The sequence below is a fragment of the Emys orbicularis genome, chromosome 1 (genome assembly GCF_028017835.1).
Source record: "Emys orbicularis isolate rEmyOrb1 chromosome 1, rEmyOrb1.hap1, whole genome shotgun sequence".
NCBI classification, from domain to species: domain Eukaryota; kingdom Metazoa; phylum Chordata; order Testudines; family Emydidae; genus Emys; species Emys orbicularis.
Window position 1 is genome coordinate 47,340,488 of NC_088683.1, and position 16,179 is coordinate 47,356,666.

Here is a 16,179-nt window from a genome sequence, read left to right on the forward strand (position 1 = left end):
TTTAAGAAGAGGAATTTCTTATATTTAGTGTATGTCATGCAAAAGGTATGTCAGCTTTGCCATTAAAGATACACATTAAAGGAGAGCAGCAAAGGGGAACTGGATGGCTCATGGGATTATGAATGAGATCTGAAACCTTTCATATGTAGGTTGTTCTTATGAGTCTGGTTAGTATTAGCAGTGATAAAGTTGTTGGTATAGGTTATCAGTTGTAAGTAAAAGGAATTGGTAGTTTTCTTCCAATGCATAGTAAACAAATGTCCACATGGTATAAAACCAAACACTTCCCTTAGTCTAGTGCTGAAGAAAGCACTGCATTGTTTAGCAAATGGGAATTCCTTTCTGTTGCTGTTTCCTCTGCTGTACCTGTTTAACTTCATCTGGAAGTTGTTGAGGAGTAAGGATTTGATGGTTTTCTCCACTTCTATTGAGCACTTTTGTAGGCCTTTCCAATAATACAGAATGAGCCAAATGCATCCCACTCTCAGTTCTACTATACTTTAAACCAGATAGTAATATTTACAAACACTTTATCAAATTTATCAAAAGGGGTTTAAAACTATTTTCATTTGCCTGTTGATCATGTCATAGGAAAATGGTTCATTCATAATGTCAGAAATGCCAGGGACCCTTTTATTTTATTTTTTTGTACAAGCGTACAATAGTCTTGTGGCTTTTGTAAATACTTTTAGTCAAATGCTAGAAACAAGAGGTCTGTTGCTTGTTCAACATTTTATGTCACTTGTCTCTTTTTCCCAGGCAGGATTTCCTGGAGTTTGGCTTAGAAATGATCCCAATTCTTTTCTTCTTTTTACTTTAATAGCTTCCTGAATGGCAGGTTTAAACAGTAGAAGAAAATGCTCTCTACTCTCCATTTCCCCAACCAAAATAGATCTGCCACCGAGCTTTAAGAAAATGTGCAGTGACATGTAGTAGAATTTTAACATGCACTGACTTTTAGGAATATGCACACTGCATACAGAACACCTGAGGTTCCTGCTGATGTTGCTTAGAACCAGGACTGCATTTTCTATTAGGTGCAGTGATTTTGAAAAGAAGGGATGAAGTAACCACTGGGACTTCACATGAAATTTTAAAGGCAGAAATAGCCGGCTATACGTGTGCTGCAGGCAAAGAATCCCAAGAATGTAATAAATACACAGAGAAACCATTAAAATGCATTAGTTTTGTACCAGTTGACTAGTTCCTCATAAGTATTTTTGTTCACTGTCAGGGCACACATGATGCCAGCACTGAACTAGATAAGGGAAAATCTGGGACTCCTCAAAAGGAGACACTATTACTAGTGAGAGCATCATAGATACACCACTCAGTAGAAGCATTGCTGGGTCTGGCACTCCCTTCCTGAACCCACGTGTAGGGAAAGGCGGGGTGGAGGGCCATGGCAGCCCACTGGCTAGCATGCATACTTTAGAGATTTCCTAGCAGAAACCCACTGGCTAGGAGCAGAGCATGCTATGGGGCAATTACTGCTCCATGGCTCTTCCCTTGACAGTCCCCCTCTTAATGTGTGGCACCCCAACTGCACAAAGTTGCCATGGGGGCTTGCAGGGGATCAGTGGTGATTGGAGAGCTATTCAGAATTAATTATTTGCATTACAGTATTGGGTTAATGGCTGCATCTGAGATCTGTTGTGGTTGGTGCTGTTGATACAGAGTAAGCAGCAAAGAGCTATAAAGCTCACAATCTAAACAAAGGATTGTTATCCCCATGTGACAGATGGGGAAACAGGCAAGGAGATTAAGTGACTTGTCCAAGGCCACACAGTGAGTTTGTGTCAGAGTGAGAAATTGAAACCAAGTCTTATGAGTTTAACTGCAAAGTGATCACTGTCCTTCTCTAATAAAATAATCTTAATAAGTTGATTTGATTAATACTTGTGTCCCCTCTGGGATCATGCCTCACAAGTTGCTGGCTTCATATGTTTCATGATAACCACTGGAGTTTTGATGGGAAATCTTTGAAAGAGTTATTGATGCTAGAAACAGTAGTAACTCCCCTCCATGGCTTCTGCCCTCCTTAGGGTCTACTACTGGGGAGAAATGGGGTTTGTGTGTGTGTGTCAGCCAATGTTAGCATTACACCTTTTTACAGAAGAGCAAAGAGCAGGCCTTCCTAGGTATCAGTTATACAAACTGGAAGGGAGATGATAATTGAAACTGCCTCTCTAAATACTTAGATAACCAGCTCCAAACACGTGTAAGCACAGCATGGGGAAAATATTGTTTGAATAAATGATACAGTAGATATTTTTGACAATTGATCCTGCATGAATTTTTAAATGCTTGATAAATAACACCATTTTTTCTTTTAGTTGATGTCCATCAGTGTGTTGGGTGTTTCTGCTTGGATGAGGGATTACCTGAATAATGTCCTCACTTTAACTGCAGAAACAAGGTAAACTTTTTTTCTTAAACCTAATTATACATGTACCTGAATGATGGTGCTACAGTTTATCAAATATAGCAGGGTTTCCTAATTAAATTTTCTATGGGAAAGGAACCCCTCAGTTAATACACATTGTAGCATACAATGTGATATTTTTTGAATCACTGGAATCAGAGATGGTGTCAAAGGGCACATCTGCCTGTAGTGCCCCCTTCTGGCCAAATTCTCTGGCATCCTGTCTCCATTTCCCCTTCATAGGTTCTCAGGCATGATCCACAGCGGCTTATGTCTAATAACAAACCACACCCCAAGAAGCGAGTTTATTAACATGAAATGAAACCCAAAGCAAAGTCTCTTTTGATCTCTTTCCCCTCATCTCCCACTGGGCACAGCCCCCTCCTTCCTTAGGTCTGACTGGCTCTAAGCCATACACTGGGCTCAGTTATCAGCCCTTCCTAGGATCTGCAGCTTCACTCTGCTCCCCAGCTTCCTCTTTCTGTTTCCCTCTTTATAAAGCCAACATGACTTCCCTTAATGCCCAACGGGGCAGCAGGTAACCAGTCACATGTGCACTGGACCCTGCTCCCTCTTTAAGGGGCCAGTCCCCCTCTCTCTCCCAAGCCTTCCTATGCCCAAAGTGTTCATCTTTTGGTCAAATTGTCCAAACAAGCAGGCACTACTTTTTCTGCAGATATCATAAAGTCTGGAAAATCTTTGTTGATACCCTTAGTTTTTCTGCTCACAAACAATATAACCAAAGGTTGTCTAGCGCTATGCCCAATACACTTTATACGTATTATACGTTAATGTTTTATGTTTTCCCCAGTCAAGTCACTGGTTTCCTTTCCCCATCTCCTCTTCCTCAAGGATTTGCTCTTTCATTTCCAGAGCGGGGCAACTTGGACCTTCAGTCAACAGATGGACCTCCTGGCTGAATCCTCCTTCTTTTCCCTGTCCTTTGAGGCCATTCCTCTCATCTTCTATCTATCTCAGCTTAGTGCTGACACTCATCTTCTGGTGCATTTCCTCCTACAGTTTGCTGACTTTCTAATCCAGCTCTGTTCGCTCTCTTTCATCTCCCATAAATTTTACCTGCAGCTTTTGGAGCTGTACTTCTACTTTCCTCTGCTTGTGCTCTGATTCCCCTTTGTCCTGCAGAAGCATCTTCACCTCTTTGGACAGTTCCACGTGCTTGCTCTCCAGAACCTACTTTGCCTCCTCATGGTTCATTTTCACCTGCTCAGTTTGTTTCAGATGCTCTATGAGCTCCTTCACAGCTTGTGAATGTTTCTAACTCAGCTTCTGGATTTGTGCCTCCTGGGTCTTCACCTCATCATCTAGGGCAGTGGTTCTCAAAGCCGGTCCGCCACTTGTTCAGGGAAAGCCCCTGGCGGGCTGGGCTGGTTTGTTTACCTGCCGCTTCTGCAGGTTCGGCCGATTGCGGCTCCCACTGGCCGTAGTTCGCCGCTCCAGGCCAATGGGGGCTGCGGGAAGGGGCGTGGGCCGAGGGATGTGCTGGCCGCCCTTCCCGCAGCCCCCATTGGCCTGGAGCGGCGAACCACGGCCAGTGGATGCGGATGCGGCAAGTAAACAAACCGGCCCTGCTTGCCAGGGGCTTTCCCTGTACAAACGGCGGACTGGCTTTGAGAACCACTGATCTAGGGTCATCTTCAGAAAAGTCGGTTCTGGTTCCTGCTTTGACCTGAGTTCCCGATGTGCAGTTGTGGAGTTTGTTGTATCTTTTGGCTCTGTTTTCAGTGCCTCCAGCTCACCCAGAAGCAGGACCTGAGGGAGTTCTGTTTTATTTCTGGCTACTTGTTCTGACTCAAGGTCTCCCTGAAGTTCAGTGACCTGAGATTCCAGCTTGTGGATTTCCTGCTGGCCTATGTTCTTCTGGGCTGTTCCTTCTGCCACTTTAGTCAAGGCTCCTTTTAGTTCCTCTTCTTTCTCAGCCAGTTGTCTCTTGAGTTCTGTGATCAGAGGCTGCAACTCAGCACTCCGGTTATGCAGCTTGGTGGAGTTCCCCTCAAGCTTACCACAAGTTATCTCCAACTCTGGCATCTGCTTTTTTCCATGAAGCAGGCACTCTACCAGAGTTATGACCATGGCTTTGTGCCCGTTCTTGAGTTTAGTGAGACTCTTAGACTTCTCCTTGGTGTCTATTGTAGCCTTCTCCAACTATAGCTTCTATCTGGCACTTTCTTCTGTGTTTGTACCACAGGCCCATTATACCCAAGCACAGTGTTTTGGACTGGCTCTTGGTGTGCTGCTTCTTGAAGCAGGGATCTCAAATCCAAAGCATTGATGCCTTTAGCTTGTAAAAGCTTTCTCACTTTTTAAAGGACTGCCTCTAGTTGCTTGGTTCACTCCATTGATTAGCCAACCTATCCATAGCTTGGGAACACCTCTGTCTTATTTCCTTGATCTGAGCCTCACGAACCTTCATCCTGTCATCCAGTTTCTGCCAGAGAGCCTTCATCTGGTTCTATAGTTTGTAGAGGTAATTGGTGCTTGTATCAGGGATCTGGTTAACAGCATTTTCCTAAACTTTCAGATCCTTGGCAACAAATTCCACCCTTTCTTTGACAACCCCAGTCAGGGAATTCTGCTGTCACTCAGAGCATCTCACTGGGATTTTCTGCAGAATCATTTGAGGCCCCTGCATCTGGTTTGGTTCCTGGACAGTTGGCTGAACTTTTGGGCCATTCCTCCAGCAACTTCCTCAGCTGCTTCCTTCCTGAGCATTTTGAGCAGCATTTCTCTGCAGCTTCATTCTATCCCCAACCTTCCTCTTCCTGTTTCCTCTTTATAAGGCCCATGTGCCTTCCCTTAAGCCAAATTGGGCAGCAGGCAATCAGCCACAGATGCACTGGACCCCGCTCCCTCTTAAAGGGGCCAGTCACCTTGTGACAGATGGGAAAAGACCTGTTAAGTAATTCCCCCCTTACCTAGTCCCTTTTTTGATCTCTCTGCATCTCTTTATTGCTGGTTTGGGCTACCTACCCTGCAAGTATATTAAACTAGAGTATATTTTGACTGCTTCACTCAGTCTTAGTGAATTCAGAATTATTATTATTATTAATAATAATAATAACACAAAGTATTAATAATATATTTTATTACTGTAGCACCTGGAAGCCCCAGTCAGGAATCAGGACCCAAGAGCTAGGTGCTGTACAAACACAGAACAAAAAATCTCTGCTCCAAAGAGCAGCAATCTAAGTATCCAATCTTCCATAACTTGGAAGAAACATAGGACTTTAAAAACACCATTTAAATCATTTCCATGATCCCAGACTGCTAACACATTTTAAATTATGTAGCAAATAGTTAATGCTATTTGCTTTTTAGACTGTAATATTATTATTTTACGTTTAGGTGCTTTGATTTTGGGGTAGTACTTTATTATTTTAATTCTGGGTTGTATTTGTTTTCAGAGTGGAGGAGGCTGTCATTTTGACTTATTTTCCTGTGGTCCATCCAGTCATGATTGCAGTCTGCTGTTTCCTTATCATTGTGGGGATGTTGGGGTACTGTGGAACAGTGAAAAGAAGCCTCTTGCTTCTTGTATGGGTATGTTTTCACCTTCAAAAACAATTAACTTCTATTTCATTTAAGCAAGGAAGAAAAATGTTTGCAATCCCTGCCCCATATGAACATCCTATCTTGTGATTATTTTTTTTATCTTGTTTAGTTATGTCAGTGTTGTATTATAATTGCAAAACGCACTGTAGGAAAAAATTCATCATACCAGGGCTTTTTTTCACTACCGGGGAGATCGATGCTGCTGCAATCGGTGCAGCGGGTGTCAATTTAGCGGGTCTAGTGAAGACTTGCTAAATCGACGGCAGAGCGCTCTCCAGTCGACTCCAGTACTCCAGCTCTCCAAGAAGAATAAGGTAAGTCAATCGGAGAATGTCTCCTGTTGACGCAGCGCAGTGAAGACATTGGGGTAAATCGATCTAAGGTACGTAGCTGGAGTAGCGTAACTTAGGTCGATTTACCCCCGTAGTGAAGACAAGCCCCCAGGGTACACTAAGTTATTATTGAAAGGCAAGCAATGTGAATTGCAAAAACGTAGTTGATGTCAGTAGTGGAGGAATCATTCAGAACAATTCTAGTACTAATCAGTGCAGGAGAATGAGTCTGTGTGATCTGAAACAAACCCTTTTATTATAGGCCTGACTTTTAGTAACTAACTTTTTAATTAACCTGGCTTCTACTTCTATACCCACAATCAGTTGTAGGCACAAATAACAGCATTTATGTGTCTAACTAGCTGATTTGCGACTGTGAGGTTTGAATTCTATTATTTGCATCTGGAATTTTGCAGTTGGTCGGGGGTAATTAAAAACTCAATTTCAAGTTGCCAACTTTCTCCTTCCCTTGGAGGCTATAAAACTTCAAGCCAGCAACAGACTTGGAGAGGGAAATTCTCCCTTGCGCAAGGCTGTATGCACAATTTAAGCCTGATTAGGGCCTGACCCTGCAAGGTGCTGAATGTCTTCAACTCCAGCTGGAATGCAGTGGTGGTGAAGATTGGGCTTTAATCCTTTAATGTGGGGATTAAGTGGAACCCAAGCAGTCCACAACCTTGTATGGGGACTATTGTACTGGAATGAGACAGATTTATAAAACTTGTGGTGATCACTGTAATTCCAGCGGGAGTAAGTGTAACACCGACAGTACCCCGGTCGTCGTCGGGATCGAACGTGGGACCTCTGGAGCTTAAAGCATGAGCTAAAAGCTAACTGGCTGAGAGCAGACTCATTTTATCTCTCTCTTTAAATGGTCTCGGTGCCGCTAGATGGGACAGAACACTACACCCAGGAGGTGTGTGGGTTACATAAGCAAAGAAGTAAAATCCTTTAGCATGTAGGAACTACCCAGGAGCAGCCATATAGTAATGGAGCTGGTGACTCCAGGGCATGTCAGGTGTCCCTGGAAGTTTCTAAAGCTGCATTTTATGCATATGTCTATTCCAGCCTAATTTTCTCAATTTTTGTGAAAAATGAGGAAGAAAAGCTGAAAGAATGTGTGATTCACCCTACATCATTGTTATCCACGTTATTTAATAGAAGATACAGTTATAGTATGTGATACAGTCAAAAAAGAGTTATGAGGGCTTCATATCAGAGAGGCTTGTTTAAGAGGGCTGACTTTGAGTGTTATTTGACATTATCATTGAAAGTTCTGTAGCACTAATTATTATTGTGTTCTGCTAGTTGCAACAGTAGCAAGCACTATTTGTCCTCTCTTGTATTTCTTAAAACCTTAATATTGGGATTATTGTTTCATGATTCCATATTTTAAGAGAAATGCTCATTTTAGCCTACAGTACTAGAATAGGAATACATTAAAAAAAAAATACTATTTCCAGGCTTGATCTTGCACCATCGAAGCCAATGGGAGCAGGTTCCAAGACATACATTACAGATTTACTAGTTCTGGCAGGAAAATGATAAAAAGAGATTTCTGTAATTCCTGACTGTACAATTATTTTGTGAATTATATTATTTACATGGGGAGACACAGTCTTTTGTAACTTTTTCTAGGCCGAGCTAACTCTCAAACATTAGTTATTGCATTAGGTGAATTTTTAACATAAAGGGATAAAGCATTTTTATTTTATGTAAAGAGAAAAGTTGTTGACATCATGAGACCCTTTAGGTTTTTATTACATTGTCAAACTACTTTTGCCAGAGTTTTTAAGATTTTTTTTTTTATAAAACACTTTTATTGTATGAAAAAATCACTAATTGCTATGATTTTAAGACAAGAATGAAGGTAAATACACTATGAAGCCCTGTTAATTATGTCCTAACAATACATTTTATATTTGGCTGAAAATTTGAAAAAAATCCTTTTCATTTTTTCAGAATTAAAAAAAAAAAAAAACTGGCAACCTAGGAGGTGCAGCATTTTATTTAAAATGCCAACTGAGAAGAAGAAATGGTTATAGTTTTTAATACAATCTGGAAATAAATTAATTTAATGTGTATTAAGCAGTCAAATCACATTAAATCAAAACAAAACATTCCTACAGCTTAACTTGCAATATTTCACTCTTGAGAGCCTGAGAACTGGCTCTTGCTGACCAGACTGATAAGCAAAAAATAAATGATATCTTCTTAAGTATGCCACACTCTTTGACTAATTGGTAAATAAGCAGAGTGCTGTTGTACTGCAGAGATATGCAGCCATAAGTCAATACTCCATTCATCAAACTAATCAGAAAAGTGATGCATCAACAGAACAAGCTTTTGCAAAACCAGATTCACTGAAAGATAAGGAAAGAAACCAGGTGTAAAACATTAACAGCCTTCTCTGTTATGCTTTTATTTTTCCTTTTGAGATACACAAACAGTTAAAATGACTAAACCCAAAAATGTTTGGAACCAAAGTCTGAAATTCTTATGCACCGTGTTTAATTGAATGTTTTAAAAAATATAACATTTAAGAATCTTAATACTTAGATTCCCCAAAACATGAATAGAATAATACAACTGAATAAGGAAAACTTTTTAATGAAGAGCCAATCTAGCAATCATTAGTAAATTTGTACCACTCTGAGCAAATTGCAGTCATTTGTTCTTCAAATTCTATTTGTAGTTAAATATTTGAAAACTTTTCAGCTTAAAATGAGCTATACACATAAACTGAACTGACATGTTTATCCTGCTTAATAACAACAGACTGTAACCACAAGATCATAATTTATCATCATCTGTAGCTTACATATGATCACTTGACAGTGATCTAAACTGCAAAAACTTTAATTTGGTTAAAATGGAGTTCAGTCTGTTTATGTAGATTTGCTCTATTAAGAGTTTATATGTTTACAAATACATATGGCAATCTCTGCTCTCTCTCTCTCTGTATATACTATATACATTTGCTTACAGTCTCTAGTATCTCTTGTTGATCTGACTGTTATGTAGATGTAATTTTTATTTTTTAATTTAAATTGTCTTTAGTATTTATATTCATGAAAATTAGTAGACTGTGTGACTGAAGATGTCTGTAATAAAGACACCATGTGCATTATGAGCAGCTGTAATGTGAATTTCTTTGCTCTCTGTTAAAAATGACCAAAGCCCTGAAGTGGAGATGAATACTTTAAGGAATCAGGCTTTCTATCACCTCTCTTGAGGATTTCTCCAGATCAGAGATTGCCTGTTGTGATAGTATCTGTGTGGTTTTTGTAGAATGGCCTGTTTACCACTAGGCAGTGAGATGAGACTACTAAATTAATTTCAGTTAGGTCTGATTGCTGCCCATAAGATGAAACAGCCAGTTATTTACTATATAGCATTCAGCTGATGCAGTTTAACAGCACTAGTCCTATAATGGAAGCCTTGGCACAATGAAATAACAACCTTTTATACTATGAATTTAAATCAGTGCCATTCTAAAATTAAACAGATATTGTTACTAAGCAAGTAAGTCCAGTCATTCACAATTTAGTGCAATACAACTTTGTTGTATAGCCTGTTTCCTTTGTAATTTCAGTAAAGGAGCGAACGTAAGAAGTAAAGGCAAATGAGAAACAATGTTAACAATTTAGGGCCCCAATCCTGAAGGATACAGTGTGACTTCAACTTTTATTGGTGCCCATGGGAATTGAAGCACTGATCGCTTACTAGAGTAGCCACTAGGAGAGCAGACTAGTTTCCTGCGTAATGTAGAATGAAAGATGCTGGCATTTAAAGATTTAGGTCTGAATTACACTCTTGCTGGATCTGGTTATGAAAAAACACTTGAAAGGCATATGATTTAAAAAAATACTCAAGTTGATAAATTCATGGGAGGAGACTATCAGGATGCTACAGTATGTGTAAGGCACATAGATTTCACTAATTTTTCATTTTTCAACCTTACAGGTCTTCTAAACTAACTCGCGTCTCATGTAAGAATTACTTTTGTGTTTAAGTTAAAAATGAAAATCTTCTATTTCTCTTCCATATGACCTACACTGAGAAGGAGATTTTCAAAGGCACAAAAAGCATTTGGGTGCCTAACTCCCCATGGCTTTCACCTAACTGCCCTTTGTGCCTGGAAAATCACCCTCTGAAATGATGGAGCCTGAATTGTGGGTTTTTAAAAAAAAATTTTAAAGGGGAGGAGGAATAAAGAAAGGGGAATACTGCATATAAGCTACTAGATTTATAAGTGGGAAAACTTAACAGGCAAATTTAATTAATGCATCTGACACTTATCATGCAAGGTCATCAATTTGGATAGCAGTGGCACAATCTTTACATATAAAAATTAAAATATTTTTTATTTTTCAGTTAAAACAGTATAAATGGGTTTCCCCTTAATATCAAGCATGCAGGTCATCTTTTATATTTTTTTTTTCTTGAGTACAGGGAATATATTTTCCAGTATAATGACTCGCACCATTTCCTATTGTTTTGCAGGATGGTCCTATGGGTAGGGAGCTAGCCTAGGGCTCTGGAGATCTGGTTCAGTCCCCTGTCCTTTTTTGTTATTCTTCTCTAGACTCTCTCCAATTTGTCCTTCCCTAATTGAAATACTTTGCATTTATCAGTATTGAATTTAATCTTGTTGATTTCAGACCAATTCTCCATTTTGTCAAGGTTGTTTTGAATTCTAATCCTGTCCTCCAGAGTACTTGCAGTTCCTCCCAGCTTGGTGTCATTTGCAAATTTTATAAGCTTACTCTCTACTCCATTATCCAAGTCATTAATGAAAATATTGAATAGTATCAGACCCAGGATTGACTCCTGTGGGACCCCACTAGATTTGCCCTCCCAGTTTAACAGCAAACCATTGATAACTACTCTTTGAGCTCAGGCTTGCAACCAGTTGTGCACCCAGCGTATAGTAATTTTATCTACACTACTTTTCCCTAGTTTGTTTATGAGAATGTCATGTGGGACTGTGTCAAAAGCCTTACTAAATTAATAAAAGGAAAAGCTGTTGGAAACATTTTGATAGATATTAGGGTTAATCTGTTTGCTGATAGCATTTGTCACAAACATGGTGGGAAACTATGTTTATCCTCCAAACAATATTTATTAAGACATTCTCTATGCAGACAAAACACTTGTTTAACAGCATGTTTTTAACTCAGTTATGATAGAACCAGGATATAATCTGTTTTGCCCCTATCCACACCAGCCAGACCAAGTTGCGTAAGAACTGGGTTCAACCACAAATGAGTTTAACCATTGTTAAACTAAGTTGTTGTGTAGATGCAGCCAAATGTGCCATGATAGCAGATAAGCTCAAAGGATTTATATTTCTCAGTAGAATTGTATTCTATATTGGGTTTTATACCATACTTATCACTGTAGTATCTGAGCCCTTAGCAGCTTAAGAGAAATTGTAGCCATGACCTGACAAACACAACCGGAGTATGAACCAGTGTTTTATGTTGCTTACTTTGGAACAGATTCTTTTACATCCATACAATTCCATTTAAATCAGTTGGGATGCCTCGGTGTTACAGAGGATTGAATTTGGCTGTTTATTACAATGTAAGAAGTCCACTATAACGACAAATGTGGCTTTCTCTGGATGGAAATCTTGTTCTCTGTGGAATACTAGTTACAGAAATCTATAGTAACACCTGGGTCTTTGCAGCTCTCCTTGCTCCTGCCAGCATGGGTTAGTGAGAGAGTCAGCCTCTTGATAATTGAACTTGAGTCTGTCTTGTGGCAGCAGGTATTGCTGTGGTAATAGAGGAATCCATTGTGACCCAAGTACAGTACTAACAAAATCACAGCTGCTCCATTACCTTGTACAAATATTTGGCACAGGAATTTTGTTATTTACAAACTCAGAGGATTTCATTATTATTAACCAACCAGTGAAAGAGAAAAAATAAATAGCTGACAGAGGTACTTAGCATTGGGTCTGTAGAGTTTAGCATTAGACAGGACAGAGACTGGAGTTCATCATTTTCTGATACCATGGCTTTCATCAGCTTGTTGTTTGTTAAAACTCATGGTGCCTAATGTGTAGCTGGGGAAGTAAGGGGCATACAATTTTGTGAATGTCTCTCAAAATGTATTCTCCAGTGTTTTAAAGTATAAAATTACTTTTGTGGTTAATGCATTGTACATTTCTCATGCTGGTTGGCCTATCTTTTTGAAAGATGGATTTAAGTGTTTTTGAATGTTGTAGTATAATGTTTATGGGAAGCCAGATCTGCCCCCAAATTTAAATTCAGATTAAAATAAGAATTATTTGTATTTGAGAATATATATATGTAGCTTTTACTGGTTTTGGATTTTTTAAGTCTGACTTTTCTTTTACTAATTTTTTCCTTAAAAGTTTGCAACATAGTTTTCATTTTAAACCCCTGTTGTTAGATACTTGTTACTTTCTGAAACAATTCTTTTTGGGCTAACATTTTCCATATGAGGCCTCATCTCTAAGATGAAGTTTTTGAGGCGATGTTTGAGTGAATAGAGTTTAGATATTTTTGTGTTAGAATAGGGTGGAGAGTTAATCTATTTCCTGTTCTGACCAGTGTTTTTCATTCAAATAACTCACATGGGTGGACTTTGACAAGTTAAACAGCAACATTAAAGTGACCTCATTGCACAACCTCACCACAGGGTAAAGCTCATCTGTCCAGGAGATCGAGCTTTCTCAGGGGCTGGCCTGAGACTGTGGCCTGGTCCCCACTAACCCCCCACTTCGGACTAAGGTACGCAAATTCAGCGACGTTATTAACGTAGCTGAATTCGAAGTACCTTAGTCCGAACTTACCGCGGGTCCAGACGCGGCAGGGAGGCTCCCCCGTCGATGCCGCGTACTCCTCTTGCCGAGCTGGAGTACCGGCGTCGACGGCGAGCACTTCCGGGATCGATTTATCGCGTCTAAACCAGACGCGATAAATCGATCCCAGAACATCGATTGCCTGCCGGCGGACCCTCCGGTAAGTGTAGACGTACCCTGTGGGATGAATTACCACGGGATCTAAGGACCATCACAAACGCCACTACCTTCTGCTCTAAGTGCAAGGCACATTTCTTTGTCCTTGCCTTCATAAACACATAATAACGTGCGTGTGTGTGCATGCGCATGCACATTCATGTATCACAAATGGTAGAAAGTGTTGAGCATCTGGGAGCTCCTGGGAATCACAGCAACTGCAAATGGAACCATCCAAAGAGAACTGCATCTGGATCATAGAATTTCAGGGTTAGAAGGGACCTCAGGAGGTCATCTAGTCCAACCCCCTGCTCAAAGCAGGACCAATCCCCAACTAAATCATCCCAGCCAGGGCTTTGTCAAGCCTGACCGTAAAAAACCTCTAAGGAAGGAGATTCCACCTTCTCCCTAGGTAACCCATTCCAGTACTTCACCACTCTCCTAGTGAAACAGTTTTTCCTAATATCCAACCTAAACCTCTCCCACTGCAACTTGAGACCATTACTCCTTGTTCTGTCATCTGCTACCACTGAGAACAGTCTAGATCCATCCTCTTTGGAACCCCCTTTCAGGTAGTTGAAAGCAGCTATCAAATCCCCCCTCATTCTTCTCTTCTGCAGACTAAACCATCCCAGTTCCCTCAGCCTCTCCTCATAAGTGATGTGCTCCAGCCCCTTAATAATTTTTGTTGCCCTCTGCTGGACTCTTTCCAATTTTTCCACATCCTTCTTGTAGTGTGGGGCCCAAAACATCAGGGGGCAGCCACAAAGACTTCATTGCCAGAACCATGTGAGAAAGTTGGCTAAACCAGATGGAGACATCCGGGTGCCAGCAACGGAAATATCTGGGTTAGGTTAGTTTAAAGATATGAAGGACAGTAGATACAGTGGGACTCAATTCTGAAAGGGTGCTCAGTACCTCCCTCTCAATACCCATTGAAGCTGGGGACTGAGGATGCTCAGCATCCTGTAGCACTGGAAAAGTAACTGTATGGAGAGGTAGGGATTGCTTTTCTGCACAGAGCTCTGACTATGCAGTGCTGTTGACATAACTCCTGCCCCTCGGTCAGTAAGAATAAGCAGCTAACATAAGGAGCTGCGTATTCTAGTGGCACATCTCCCACCTCCTCCAGAGGGGCAGGCGTGCAGCTGGCGGGAGTGCCCAAATCCTCCTGCAAGTGATCGGGATCTATGCAAGTGCATATGCTCTGTTCGTCCCACCTCTTGCAACTAACATCAGTCTTGAGCACTCTGTTACACAGTGCCTGGGCAGAGCAGATGCTCTAGTTCAGGACCCTATTGCCCAGACTGTCAGAGAGGGAAGAGCCATCCAGCAACCACTCATAGCCAGATGGCTAAGCAGGAAAATGGCTCCTAACTATGGCAGCAGGGATGACCGTGTGATATGGCCACCAGCATAGTGGCAGTTATTGTACATCACACTGGACTTTTCAGCACATCTGTGCAGTAGCAACCAGCCACACACCTGTCTGTTGGTATTGGAAATGGCTGCACTTTCCATCTTGTTTTTCTATCAACAATGTATAATATGGTTCTAGCTTTGGACACTTTGAGTCACTGTGACAACTATTTGTAAACTGTGGCCGTGGACCCATAAAAACCAGGTGAGTGGGGATATTTTGTCTGCCCTGTGTGATATGCTTATCGTCCCCTGTAACAGTAGATTTAGAAGGACTCAGGGTCTAGGTCTGTGTCTAGCCTGGTAATTAGAGCGGAGCGAATAACTGATTAATTTTTTTGGTTTGCTGAAAATTAAAAAGGTATATATTTTGGGTTGACCTGAAAACAAAAATGTCCAAAATTTTTGGTGCATCAAAAAGTCTAAGAAAAGGTTTTATGTCAAATGACACATTTAGTTCAACCCCAAGCAAAACGTTTTGTTTAGACTTTTGAGCATTTTTAAACTTTTTAATTTTTTTAAATAAAACTGAAGGACATTTTAGAATCAAAGTTGTTTCAAATTGAAAATTTGAAATATTTTGATTTTTGGAAAATTCTTTGGTTTTTTTTCTGACCGAAACAATTTTTGATAAAACCAACATGAACTCAGTTGAATGTTTCCGTATCACTGAATCGGTATTTTGTGCCAAAAAAGTTTTGGTCAAAAAATGTCACCCAGCTCTATTGTTAGTACAACTCTAAGGCTGGAGTGAAGCTAGCTCCACTGCTCTAACTATGCATTCCTTTTGGCAAGTACGGAATGTGGAGTGATGTCCCCTCAGGCTGGCCACACCCTTTTTCCTGCCTAGCCTTGCCTTTTCCACCAGTTGCACAGAAAGACACACCTTTGAGCACACAGGGACTGCAGAGCTGGTTCTGCAACCCTGTGCTGATTGTGGAACAGCATTTAGTTCACTTCTTTCTGGGAGACTTGCCTGGAATCAAGGAACATTTCAAGAACCTTTGAGGTGCATGGGCAAAGGGCACCCTATATCAATACTGAATTGGGCTGTTAATCAGGGAAAAGAGGCTTTTGTTGCTCAAAGAAGCATTTTGTATGAATTGCCTTTGTGTGAAAAAGGAAAAACCTATTGAAAAGAATAATTTGATTCATTGGATTGTGCAAAAAAAAAGATCATTAGTTTTTAATACAGATCCTATGATACTGAAAGGGAAAGAGACATTATTCTGTAATTTCCTCAGAGCAGGGGGACTGTGTTCAACTATGTCTTGTTGAATTCTTAAACCTGATCTTGCAGGGACACTTGTGCCTGCATGAAGCTCCATTGACTTTTACAGTATCTGAGCCTTAGCTAGTGAATAATAATAATTGTTTGAAGGCATTAATCTAATTCCTAAGTGTTTATTAATTTCTTCCTACCATAAAGGAGAGATGGT

The 16,179-nt window shown here is 40.4% G+C and overlaps 1 protein-coding gene across 1 annotated transcript in view; it reads left to right on the forward strand.

The window, feature by feature from the left end:
* TSPAN12 (tetraspanin 12) overlaps positions 1-16,179 on the forward strand; it is a 65,122-nt gene that overhangs the window by 16,235 nt on the left and 32,708 nt on the right. Inside the window, exons 2-3 of the mRNA XM_065423677.1 lie at positions 2,337-2,419; positions 5,848-5,983. Of these exons, the coding sequence (XP_065279749.1) occupies positions 2,337-2,419; positions 5,848-5,983 (219 nt within the window). The remainder of the gene's footprint in view (positions 1-2,336; positions 2,420-5,847; positions 5,984-16,179) is intronic.